At 43.6% G+C, this 13,670-nt stretch overlaps 1 protein-coding gene across 7 annotated transcripts in view; it reads left to right on the plus strand.

Moving 5' to 3' along the window:
* LOC119952127 (protein SIX6OS1-like) overlaps positions 1-13,670 on the plus strand; it is a 254,058-nt gene that overhangs the window by 79,113 nt on the left and 161,275 nt on the right. For all 7 annotated transcript variants that reach the window (XM_038775715.1, XM_038775706.1, XM_038775742.1 and 4 more), the window contains 5 exons: positions 2,800-2,987; positions 3,079-3,121; positions 4,043-4,148; positions 5,281-5,384; positions 9,895-10,046. In XM_038775715.1, the coding sequence (XP_038631643.1) occupies positions 2,800-2,987; positions 3,079-3,121; positions 4,043-4,148; positions 5,281-5,384; positions 9,895-10,046 (593 nt within the window). The remainder of the gene's footprint in view (positions 1-2,799; positions 2,988-3,078; positions 3,122-4,042; positions 4,149-5,280; positions 5,385-9,894; positions 10,047-13,670) is intronic.

Here is a 13,670-nt window from a genome sequence, read left to right on the forward strand (position 1 = left end):
ATGGTTTTAACAGGCTTAAAAGTGAATAAATAGCCAGGCTCACGCTGCTGAGGGAGGCAAGAGAGGAGATTGCAGAGGCTCTGACAATTTTAATATCTTCTCTGGCCAAAGGAGGTGTGCCAGAACTGGAGGAAAGCTAATGTGGTGCCATTATTCAGGAAGGGAAGTAGGGGAAAACAAGGAAATTACAGGCCAGTGAGTCTAACCTCAGTGGTAGGGAAACTATTGGAAATAATTCTGAGGGACAGAATTAATCCCCACTTGGGAAGGCAAGGATTAATCAAGGATAATCAGCAAAGCATTGTTAAAGGGAGAACATGTCTTCCAAATTTGATTTAATTTTTAGAGGAAGTGACTGGGTGTGTAGATACGTCAGTGCATGATGCAGTCTACCATGGACTTTAGTAAGGTTTTCGGCAAGGTCTAGTTTGGGAGACTGGTCAGAAAGGTAAGAGTTCATGGGATCAAGAGCAATTTGGCAAATTGGATCAAAATTGGCTCAGAAGCAGGAGGTAGAGGGTGATGGTCGAAGGTTGTTTTTGTGACTGGAATTCTGTGTCCACTGGTGTTCTGCAGGAATAGGTGCTGGGTCCCTTGATGTTTGTAGTGTACATTAATGATCTGGATGTGAATGTAGGAGGTATGATAAGTAAGCTTGAAGATGATACAAAAATTGGTGGTGTGGTAAATAATGAAGAGGAAAGCCTTGGATTACAAGATGATATAAATGGGCTGGTTAGATGGACAGAGCAGTGGCATGTGGAATTTAACCCTGAAAAGTGTGAGGTAATGCATTTTAGGAGGACTAACAAGGCAAGGGAATAAACAATGAATGGTAGGACCCTAGGAAGTATAGAGGATCAGAGGAACCTTGATGTGCATATCCACAGATCCCTAAAGACAGAAGAACAGGTAGATAAGGTGATCGAGAAGGCATATGGGATACTTGCCAGTATTAGCTGAGGCATAGAATATAGGATCAGGGAAATTATGATGGAGCTGTATAAAATGCTGTCCAGACCACAGCTGGAGTACTGTGTGCAGTTCTGGTTGCCACACTATAGGAAAGAAGTGATTGTACCAGGGAGGGTGCAGAGGAGCTTCACCAGGATGTTTCCTGTCTGGAACGTTTCAGCTATCAAGATAGACTGGATAGGCTGGGGTTGTTTTCCTTGGTGCAGAGAAGGCTGAGAGGGGACCAGATGGATGTGTATAAAATTATGAGGGGCATAAATAGGGTGGATAGGAAGGAACTAATTCCCTTAGCGGAGGGGTCAATAACCAGGGGGCATAGATTTAAGGTAATGAGCAGGAGGTTCACAGGAGACGTGTGGAAAAACTTTTTCACCCAGAGGGTGCTGGGAATCTGGAACTTCCTGCCTGAAACACCCTTTGGTGGCAAAAACCCTAACAACATTGAATAAGTATTTAGACGAGCACTTGAAATGCCATAGCCTACAAGGCTACGGACCAAGTGCTGGAAAAAGGGCTTGATGGCCGGTGTGGGCACGATGGGCTGAGGGACCTCCATCTATAAGATGTTTTTGCAGCTAGAAGGCTACTTCCAATGGGTTATCACAGGACTCAACACTAGGATATTTCCTTTTTTAGTATATAATATTTATTTAGGCCTAAATGGAACTTCAGAGAGTCATGAATACCGCCCAGTCCATCACACGAACCTGCCTCCCATCCATTGATTCCATCTACACCTCCCGCTGCCGGGGGAAAGCGGGCAGCATAATCAAGGATCCCTCCCACCCGGCTTACTCACTTTTCCAACTTCTTCCATCGGGCAGGAGATTCAGAAGTCTGAGAACACGCACGAACAGACTCAAAAACAGCTTCTTCCCCACTGTCACCAGACTCCTAAATGACCCTCTTATTGACTGACCTCATTAACACTACACCCTGTATGCTTCAACCGATGCCAATGCTTATGTAGTTACATTGTATATCTTGTGTTGCCCTATTATGTATTCTCATGTATTTTCTTGAATTTTGTTTAATTCCCTTTTCTTCCATGTACTGAATGATCTGTTGAGCTGCTTGCAGAAAAATACTTTTCACTGTACCTCGGTACACGTGACAATAAACAAATCCAATCCAATCCAATCCAAATGACAGGAGCATGATTAAGAAGTTTGTAAAAGTTTCCAAAAATAGTAGTCTGATTGAAATTGAGGAAGAAAGCAATAGGCTGTTGGATGTCTTTCTTTTTCTCTTTTTGCATTAAATTCCAAACTGATGCACTCGTTTCTGTGCTGTGTTCATTTCTGTGACTATTCTGCATCAGCAGATGCTATTTACTTTGACTACCTTTTTGAGCCTCACCAGAGCTACAATTTTTTTGATGCCAGTGGGCTACCTCAGGGTTTTGTAATTTTTATCTGACCCAAGTTCTTTCTTTCTGCCACTTGCAGGCAGCTAGCTGGTGGGATGCAAATGAAGCCTGGGAATTAAAAGCTTCCTCAAACTCCCAATGTTCACCTGGGTTGACGCTTGATACCCCCCCCCCCCCCCCCCCCCCCCCACCCACCCACTCAAAGCTTGCTGCAATCAAAAATTTCCTGTGAAACATTCATTCTTGTTTTTATTGATATTCATGGTAAGCTGATGTATCAGAAATTTGCGAATCTTAGACAAGAATGTGATATTTAGTGTACATATTTACAGAATTATGTGCCCAAATTATTTATTGTAACCTTCTGTTTTGTACATGCTGAAGGTTTATTGCCCAATAGTTGTCTAACTCAAATAGTATCAAAACATGAGTAAGGAAATTTTGAATTTCCACAGGCAAATATACCAAGACTATTTGAAGCAATATAGAAAAATTCTCCAGCAGCACCAGTCACAGTATTCTGAATTTTCCCATGCAAAGGAGTATTTAAAAAAAAAAGTCGCATTTGAAGAAATTCGACATAGAGTACTGAATTGTACTGAACAAATGCAACAAAAGACACAGTTTCTTGCAGATCTTCTAGGTATCTAAAACATGTACCAAATGAAATTTTTGCATTAGAAACTATGTGATATATTAAGAAAAGTAATTATTTTCTTTTTTCTCTTTAACAGAACCATCATCTTTTGGATCACTCAATGAATGGGCTTTAGAAATGTATCTATTGAAATTCTTTGTTACTGTTAAGTTTGGTTTGCTTTTATATTGCATTGAACATGTAATACCGTTATCTATTCGATATTTAGTATACATTTCACATTTTCGGTCCTCCATGATCAGCATTGTTTGGGATTGAATCTAGGATCATGGCCACCACTGTAGGATTCAAGACACACCAGGCCTGTGGTAGGGTCAGTCTAAAAAGCCTAACCTTCTGAAATCCATTCAATTAGCAGTTATGAAAGAGAAATACCCCACAAGATGAATAATTGCAAAGTAGGTAATCCAAGGGTGTATTCACACAATGGGCACAATCTACCCGAATGGGAACAGAGTCCTGTAGCACGCACTATCAGCCAGGGGTTTCTTGAACGGCCATTCTGAGGCCGCATTTAGTCCTGTTCTCTGCACTGAGGAGCTCTGCTCGCAAGAATCCCTCAGTGCAGGGAGAGATCAGGACACCGTTTTTAAATGGCGTCCCGATCTCTCGACCACCACAACGTGACAACCCCCCCCCCCCCCCCAAACAAACCCCAGCTTACCGATAAGGAGGTCCTCAGTTCTCGGGTGTAATGAGGCCTGTAAATCTAAAACTGTAGTTTTGGTGCAAAGTGCTTCTGCTTTGCTCTGATGCTGTATTTGTAATGTAAATGCAGGCTAAATCCAGAATCAGAACATAACCTAAACTTGGAACATAGCAGACTGAAACTACATTAAAGAGGTAGATTTATTCAATATAATTTCAGGATTTCCTCAAATTGGCACAAAATATGCAATCCACAAGTTGAGTGTCAGTCAAATGATTGGTAAAGTGAAGACAGTGTTATCACAGATGACGCTGAAGTCATGTTCATATCGTAACAGTAATTGTACTGAAGTATTTTTACTATGTTTAATGGTATTGCCTTAATACTATAGTGCCACTATAAAAATAGACACAGACAACACTTTGAGGCAAATTACAACATTGAGAAAGAAGAAAGCATCAGTGGATCAATATGAAAGACGAGAGAATGCTACACAGGTAACTTCGGTGTTTTTAAGTTCAGATTGCAATTGTGTAAATTCCTTATGACTGCACACTTTAGTTGACAATGGTATTATAATAATTTTAATTGGAAAAGATCAATGGTTATTGAACCTTAAATTAACAAATAAAAACAAATCAGTTGGAGACACACTGTATAACATGACCATGTAGAATCTGAAATTTATTTTAAGATACCAATAAAATAATTGCAACATTTAATATATTTATCTATGTAAACTAAATTAAAATATAATAATATAGAAGAATACTCAAGTAATGTTTTATCAAAGCAATATAAGATACTTTTGTAATACATGCAGTCTTATGCAATCCGTATCTTGGGCGGGATTCTCCCCTACCCGGCGGGGCGGGGGGTCCCGGCGCCGAGGAATAGGCGTGAACCACTCCGGCGTCGGGCCGCCCCAAAGGTACGGAATCCTCTGCACCTTCAGGGGTTAGGCCCACCCTGGAGTGGTTTGCGCCCCGTCGGCTGGCGGGGAAGGGGCTTGGTGCCACGCCAACTGGCGCCGAAGGGCCTCCGCTGGCCAGCACGAGCTGGCGCATGTGCGAGAGCGCCAGCGTGTGCTGGCGTCATCCCAGCGCATGCGCGGGAGGGTTCGTCTCCGCATCGGCCACCATGGAGGACCACAGCGGCCAATGTGGAGGAATAGAGTGCCCCCATGGCACAGGCCTGCCCGCGGATCGATGGGACCCAATCGCGGGCCAGGCCACCATGGGGGCACCTCCCGGGGCCAGATCCCCCGCGCCCCCCATAGAACCCCGGAGGCTGCCTGCACCGCCAGGTCCCACCGGTAAGGACCTACTCCAATTTACGCCGACGGGACTGGCAAAAAACGGGCGGGACTTCGGCCCATCGCGGGCTGGAGAATTCGGGCGGCCCTGGGGCCCATTGAGTCGCGCCGGTCCTTGCCATTCTCCGAGGCGGGCGGCGCGATTTACGCCGGGGCGATTTTTGGGGGGCTGGAAAATCCGGAGGACAGCGGGGGTGGGATTCATACCAGCGGATCTCTGACCCGGCCCGGGGGGGGGGGGGGGGGGGGGTCGGAGAATCCCGCCGCTTATTATACTTAAGGGATTTTAATCTCATTTAATTTTTACCATGCAGTTCCGTGATCCTGAGAGTTTCAAAGAAATAAGTGAACTTCAATCAGATCTGCTGCATTTCAGTAATTTGCCAAATATTGTCACTCCTAATGAACAAGAACAAAGGTATGATTTCAAAGTTCAATGGGTAACTTTTGCAAATATAGATAATTTGGCATTGAGCCGTTATAATATCAATAGATATGCTTGGTACATGAGAGAATAATAATATGTAACAAAAAAAGGTGCTGGAGCCTTCCAGCGAGCAGAGATTAGAGAACCAAAAAATTTAACAAGTATATCGACAACTCACTCTGCCTAGAACCTGATATTTATCAGATTTGCATGGGCCTGCTACAGTCTCTGTGCTGTAATTTTCTTTATTCTTTGTATCCTCTTGGTCAGAGGAGTCATCTTACTCCCGCATGCCTCCATCAACGAAGACATCCGTGTTTTTATAGCACTATTTTGTGCAGGACACAGCAGACAATAATGATCAGGGACATTCTCAATGGTGAGTATTGGAGAGCTCCGCCTCAGCGGTCCAAACCGTTAAGCCTCATCTTTAGGAGGACTAGTGTTTGCTCAGTCACGGACCTTGTGTAAACATGCACATAATTGTAGCCCTCTTCAGCAGCACTCTGCCAACAGCGAACTGGAATCATATCCACGTCTCCTTGGTGTATCCTTTGTCCCCAAGGTGCCAGGCCTACAATCGCCGAGGACCTTAAAAACCTGCGACATCTAGAATTGGGTCAGAATGTATGTGTCATAAAAGCCCTCTGGGAACTGAGTACAAATATGCAGAAAAACAGCTCCCTGATATTGTTCACCAGGAAAATCAATACACTTTTAAAGTCCTGAGAACAAAATTCCAAAAGTTTATCCTGACATCAGGAAGCTGATTTTTGGTATCACACCAATCTGAGTTCCACTGTCCGCCACACTTTTTGCAGCTGGTGGGGCCAGAAGACTCAACCCATAGAAAATTTATAGCTCAGAATGAGGCCGTTTGGCCCATTGTAACTATGCAGGCTGAGAAACAGCTTTCTTACTAGTCCAACCTTCCAGCACTTGATCAATGGCCCTGTACATAATGGCACTTCAAGTTTTTAAAAAATGCCTTGAGGGTTTATGCTTTTACTACCCTTTCAAGTTGTGAGTTCCAGACCTTAGCTGATAGAGATGGGCACCAGATCAGGGTGATACACTTAACCTTACATAATTGAACATGTGTAGAAATAAGCAGAAACAATACAGAAGAGAAAATTCTGCTCAAAGAGGCAGATGTTGGAAGGGTAGAAGAGTTTTAAGGAAGAGGCAATTTCACCCAGAGTCTCCAGGTGAAATTTCATCTACTTTCAACCTAAGCAAGAAACAATGCGTGCAAGATTTCAATTTCACTAAGAAGGTTGTCACTGATCGTTGCCACTTCTTACAGTGCTGTAAAAACAAAGGTAGTTTTAAGAAATTTATATTTGTTTGAGTAAATATTAGGAAAAGGTATAGTTTTTAAGTGGGCTTAATTTAATGTTTCTGTGTCTGGAAGGTAAAACTATAATTAAATTTATGCTGGACAAAGGTATTTGTATGTGCGTAGTTGGTTAAGTTCCAATTGTGTTTCTAATGTGCTTAGAGAGGGCCACAGCATGGAGAATAAATAAACTAATAGTGGTTGCTTAGCAACTGAGGACTTGTAAGGTACAGAAGCTTTTAAGTTTTAGTTTAACTAATTTGTGGACAGTTGGAGATAGAAAAGCAGTTGGTTTAGAATGCTGGAGAGGGAACATCTCTCTCAACTTTGCGATAAGAAAAGCCATACCATTAAGTAATTGTTAGGAAAACAAGTGCAGAGATCTGAAGAGCAGTTAGTTAAGGAAACTAGAAAAATGAAGAGAAGTTTCCAAAACATCTGAGTTTAAAGGTACTAGAACAGAGCATTATTCAGTAAAGTCAGACAGAGCTGAGAAGAAGGCTAAGACGCAGATGCTTTTACGATTTGAGAGATAGTAGGCGTGATCTAACCAAAATAAAACAGAGTGCTGTTCTGGGCAGGATTAGTGGGATCCTGACGTGTGTAGCGCCAGGAACGACCCTGCTATCTACCGGCACTCTGTCTTGTTTTTGTGTTCTGTTGGGGAACACCGCCCCCCCTCCCCCGCCCCTTACGAGACTGCACTTTGCTACATTTGCTGCACTGAGGCGCTCAGGACTCCTGAGGACCCTCCAACAAAACCCCCAGACCCCTCCAACTCACCTGCCGGGAAATTCTCGGGGGCCCCACCACAGACTGGGAGGGCACCCCCGGTCCCGAACCCCGATGTGCATACATTGCCAACTTGACCAGCTTGTGCCACCTTAGCTAAAGGGGGAGTAAAGGCTTATTGTGTAATAATCCCATTTTTTCATGTTTAGTAAATGTTTTTTTTTATTAAAACTTTTATAAAAATAAATTTAGATTGCCCAATTCATTTTTCCTATTAAGGGGCAATTTAGCATAGCCAATCCACCTAGCCTGCACATCTTTGGGTTGTGAGGGCGAAACCCACGCAAACACGGGGAAAATGTACAAAATCCACACGGACAGTGACCCAGAGCCGGGATCGAACCTGGGCCCTTTATATTTATTACTAATTTATAGTAATTTACTATTTATATTAAAACTAATTAGCGGTCCTGTGACTCAATTCCTCCATGTTTTATATTAAAAAAAAAGTATTTTGAGCCATGGTTCTATTCTGCGATTTCCCCGTCCAGTTATAACATCAACTAGGATCATAATAGACTTGTAATTTTGGAGCAGGAGGAGAACACAATGTGGCTGTGAAGGTGTTGTGGCCATGAACGTTGCATTCGACTTCTTTCAGGGTGGAGCAGGGGACATCTCTAACATCTTATTGTACACTAACCCTCTGCTGCATAGCGGAAGTGATGTGAAAAGAGAGGGTAATACATTTCCTTGTCCCTTTCCACAGAGAAGCAGACAGAGCTCTGCCCGGATAGTCGACTTTCTCATGGTGCAGGCTGCTTTTGGTAGCACACATTTTACTTAGTGGATACTACATCTAAATTCAGAGATAGAATATAACCCTCATTTTGTAGCTGGTGTGCGACCAAGCACTTCATGTTTTTCAATGCTTGGTATCCTGACAGCAGTCATGATGACTTTATTCTGTCGCAGTTTGTTGTACCATTGGCATTTGAGTGTCTCAATGGACTTAGAAAGGACTACACGCAAGGACAGTGTATGTATTCTCCATTTCTGAGACTGTGTTGACGCCGGTGCAGGATTCATGGAGTTCCACAACAACAAAACTGGCACTGCACCGGGACCAATTCAGCTATGTTTAAGGGGCTAGCACTGGCTGCACATGGAACACAATCGATTCCAATGAGAAATGGTGCAATCAACTGATGTTACCCCCATTTTTCAGGCAACAACACTCTCCTGTAAGTTGCTGTGCTGCTGTTGACCTTCAGGCAGCTTTGGTTTTCTGGTGGGCTTTTCGAAAAATAATCGTCCAACGAAGCTGTCCAAAGGTCAGAAGCAGTCGTGCAGCAGCTCAATGAAACTGACACAGAAAAGCTTTAACAAAATCCAAACTGTGCGTTTCTAATTTTTAAAAAGCCGGTCTGCAGCTCTGGCTGTCCAGTCTGGGTTACAGGAAATTCCATTTAAAACACAGAGCTCGACCTCTCCCTAATGCTCGGTCCCAATGCTTTGCAGCGTCTGCACCTACTTCTTCCTGGCCCACCAACTCATATTCATAGGCCTAGCATGCCTAGGATGGGTGTTGGGCTGATTTGCCACATGCCTGCAGACTCAAGTCTGCACTTTAATTGCTTTGCACTTTAATTTTTCATTTCACTTCTTAAGCCATCTTCAACTTCAGCATTGGCCAATGCTGCCAAAGGGCCAAAATTCCCATGAGCCTTTTCCGAGGCTGCAGCATTTTTTCTGCTAAGTATTGACATAATTTAATTGTCCGCATGCCTTAAAATTTTACTCAAATGTCCGATTCCACTGAAACCACTAGTCTGCTTCTTGCCCATGTGTACCTGTAATTATTTACAATATTGAACTGACTGGGAAGATTGGGTGCTAGCAACATGCTGAAATTTCAGTGAGTTCTGTACCTACTTCTGATACTTCAGCTTTACTTATGAATTGTGAAAGTATTTATCTTAGCTGATTGTCCTTTTTTTTTTATAAATTTAGATTAGCCAATAATTTTTTCCAATTAAGGGGCAATTTAGTGTGGCCAATCCACCTACTCTGCACATTTTTGGGTTGTGGGGGCGAAACCCACGCAGACACGGGGAGAACGTGCAAACTCCACACGGACAGTGACCCAGAGCCGGGATCGAACCTGGGACCTCAGCGCCGTGAGGCGGTTGTGCTAACCACTAGGCCACCGTGCTGCCCTTTAGCTGATTGTCCTTGAATGTCTATGTCTGAGAATGACTTGAAACTGCTGCAGTGCTAAATTATAAAGTGATATGAGGAATATGTTTTTCCAATTTGCTAATTTGATTGAGGTTTACTAGTAAATGTTTTATGGAGAAGACTAGTTGACATATCTCAGTTACCCTCTAGGAGTTGGGTCTAATGAAACTGCATCTAAAAACTTTGCAGGATTCACCAACAGAACGAATACCAGATTATTACGAATACTGCACAGAATACTGAACAAGCACAGTCTCAGAGACATGGTACAGTTGGTCTGAAATCAACAGTATCTTTGAAACTATCCAAACTTGTACGGCAACAGTCACAGACAGAAACAGGTGGGCCTTTCAATTAAGAAAAGTTATATTTAATAAGTGAACTTGCGTTGTGCTAAAAAAATACATTTTGTTGAAGCTTTTTGGCTTACACTCATCATGGCAATCGCAATAATACCTAAGTCAGGGGAAACGATGAGCTGGATTCTCCGGTCGCCAACGTCGAAATCGCGTTCGCGAGTGGCCGGAGAATCCAAATTCTCGACGAAATTGGGGGAGTCGCCACTTTCGTGAAGCTCCATCCCCTGCGAGTACGAAGCACCGCGTATCGATGGCCTCAGGCCATAGGCTGAGGCCTGCCCCTGATGCTCTGCCCCGACCAGCCGAGTTCCCGACGACGTGGGTCTCTCATGGTCTCACCCATCAGGAACTCGGTGTGGCAGCTGCGGACTCAGTTCAGCGCCGCCACAGTCGGGGGAGGGTGGATCCGGGGCTGGGGGCACTGTGAGGGGGGGGGGGGTGATCTGAGGCGCGCAAGCCGGCCCGAAGGGGAAGACTATTTCGCGGGCTGGGTCCGCAAGCAGCCTCCGCCATGAAGCATGGCGCGACCACTGCGGACCAGCACCATGCGCATGCATGGCCATGGACCTGGAAATTCACTGGGTGCATCGGCAGCTAGAGCTGGGTGCTCTACGCTGTCGTCCTTCTAGCCCCAAGCAAAACGGGGAATCGGTGACTGTTTTGCACCAGGTTTCCTGGCGTAAACGGTTCCCACGCCGGATTGGGAACATAGCCCCAGAATTGGAGAATTCAGCCCAACATCTTTATACTATATAAGAAAGGTGCTCATTGGTTGACAACTGAACTCCAAAAACAATTATTGGTTAACCAATTTAAAATCGTCAATTAGGATTGCAGTGTGGCACTTTTGTGCATACTGAAAGTTACATATTCTAATACAAGTTTTATGGGCCAGGGTTTAGAGTACCCCAAAGTGTATCATGGAGTTCACCTGACCCATAACTTTTAATAGATTAATAGAAACGTATTTTTTAAAGCAAAACAATGTTTATTCTATGAACTCAAGTTAACCTTTTTAAAACATACAGTGAACATCTTAGCAACCATCAATTCAAATACAACCCCCAAAGAATACAATACTAAGTAATCCTTAATAACTTCCCAAACAACATCCAGAAGACAAAGGAAACACCTTTTAACAGAAGCACATCAGGTTTACATTCACTACTGAAAACATTTATAATTCTGAATTCACCAAATGATCAAAAGGTAGACTTTTTATGGCAGAGAGAACAACAGTACACCTGCTTTGTCTGGCTTCAGCTCCAACACTGAAAACGAAACCAAAAAAACACAGACATACCCAAGCTTTTCTCAAAGTGAAACTAAAAAGCAGAGCCAGAGCTCAGCTCCACCCACACTCTGACAGGGGTGGGTCCCCAGGGACCCCACAGCGGGGTTTCCTCAATTGGGGGATTGTGGGGAAATTGTGACCCATGTGTGTGTGGAGCGTGACATTGGCCATGGATGGGGGACGAAGGGGACCCACAAGCTCAATTAGAGATTGGGCACCCTTTCAAAATGGCGGCCCAGCCTCTGATCCCCGGTGTTGAAAAGAATTCGAAGTGTGGGCTAAACCAGAGAGAAACTCCCCGTGTCCCACAAACGTGTCATTTGATAGTGTTGGGGAACTCAGCGGGAAATGTCCTGCAAAACCTGTCACAAATGAACTTTTTCCGTTAAATTCTGCCCATTGTGCTTGTTTCAGCTAGATAAAATGAGAGATAACTATTTTCTGGTTAATTCCTCATGTCAATTCCTTGATCAATCAGAGTCACCAGCCTGATTTAAATTTTTAAACAATGCTTGGCATTAACTGCTGCATTCTCCATGGCATCAACTCTACCAGAGTCTACTTGCCAACAAAGCAGCACTCTTTTCTCACACAGTATAAAGTTGCTGTTTCCCCTATCATTGGTATTCTTGCGATGGTGCTGATGAGTGTGCGACAAAATGCTTTGATAAAATGTATTTTCTGCAATACTAACAAGAGTGTATCACACTTTTGTAGCAGAAGGATCTATGTACTTGCTGAGAATAATTTCTGGGATGATAGTTGAGATGATGCCTCTTCATGATTGAGGAAGTGTCAAACATTTTCCTGTCCAAAGATTGTGCAGTTTAGGTGGATTGGCCATGCTAAATTGCCCCTTAGTGTCCAAAAGGTTAGGTGTGGTTAAGGTGGGGTCTCTGGGTTATGGGGATAGGATGGGGGCATGGACCTAGGTAAGGTGATCTTTAAAAGGGTCAGTGCAGACTCAATGGGCCAAATGGCCACCTGCACTGTAGGAGTCTCTGATTCTATGAACTGTAATTGGTTTCTGGTCTTTCTCAACAATCTCCTGTGACATTTTAAATAAAGTCAACACAAGATGTAGTCTTCAGATGAAGTGTGACAAGCATGCTGGGATTAATCAGACTGGGGAGTGGAGATGTATTTCAGTCTCACTTTTATGTCAAACATGTGGATTTCTGCAGGAGATTTTTGGAATCCCCAGAGCAACAGCCTAAACAGCTCAAAAGCCAATAATTGCAATTCTGTAGCTTTCTGCTAATCTCTCACTATTGCTGAAAAGAGAGACATGATGCCAAAGCTTCTCATCTTGCAATCATCAGAACAAAGGCAAGAATGCCAAATTTCAAACAACTACAACAGTTTGTACCCTTTTCTTCCCATGTACTGAATGATCTGTTGAGATACCTCGGTACAGTGACAGTAAACAATTCCAATCCAATCCACAGGAGAAAAGTGTGCAGATTGGATGGCACTGATTGGCTGAGGCATTGTCATGGGGAAAGCAATGAGCAACTAGGTTCTCTGGGTAATTCAAAAAGGGTACAAGGTTTGAACATATTCCTTTCGTTTGCAGAGAATGAGTCCTATTTATAAATGTGTATCACTTCCAGCAAGTGTAAATGAGACATTACAAGCTTAACTAGTTATCTTAAAATGGTTGTTAGCGTAGCTGTTAGCACACATAGGATTGTTCATCTAGTGCTGCCCAATTGCCAAATTATATCTAACAGTAGCCATTTTCTTTTGAGTTTTGCAAGCACATGCTGGTTAAGTATAGACTGTACTCTGTTTATCATGTACATCTAAAGGAACAAGCTGATTGATTCAATTAGCCAGTTGCTGGGATGTATGGCTTGCTACCTGGGATCACATTGAAAGTGAAATTCATACATGATGTTACTTAAATGCGTAGTGGGCAGAAATTGAATATCATTGAAAGAGAGACATCTTGCCAAAGCTTTTCATCTTGCACTCGTCAGGAAAAATGCAAGGATGCCAAATTTCAAATGATTGGATGCGATTCAGTGATTTGCACCGGGCGCAATGGGAAAATCACGCGGGAGCCCCAATTCAGGCTCTGCGGCGAGTACTGGGCCGATCGTGAGACACCCGACACCCTCTGCTTGACGCGATCTCCAGATTTAATTAATCTATTAGGCTCATTTAAATAACCAGACACAGGATTCACCCAACGCCTGAGACTCAAACGCCAGAGTGCTGTTTACATAGAACATAGAGCATACAGTGCAGAAGGAGGCCATTCGGCCCATCGAGTCTGCACCGACCCACTTAAGCCCTTACATCCACCC

Source organism: Scyliorhinus canicula, chromosome 2 (genome assembly GCF_902713615.1).
Source record: "Scyliorhinus canicula chromosome 2, sScyCan1.1, whole genome shotgun sequence".
Taxonomy (NCBI): Eukaryota; Metazoa; Chordata; class Chondrichthyes; order Carcharhiniformes; family Scyliorhinidae; genus Scyliorhinus; species Scyliorhinus canicula.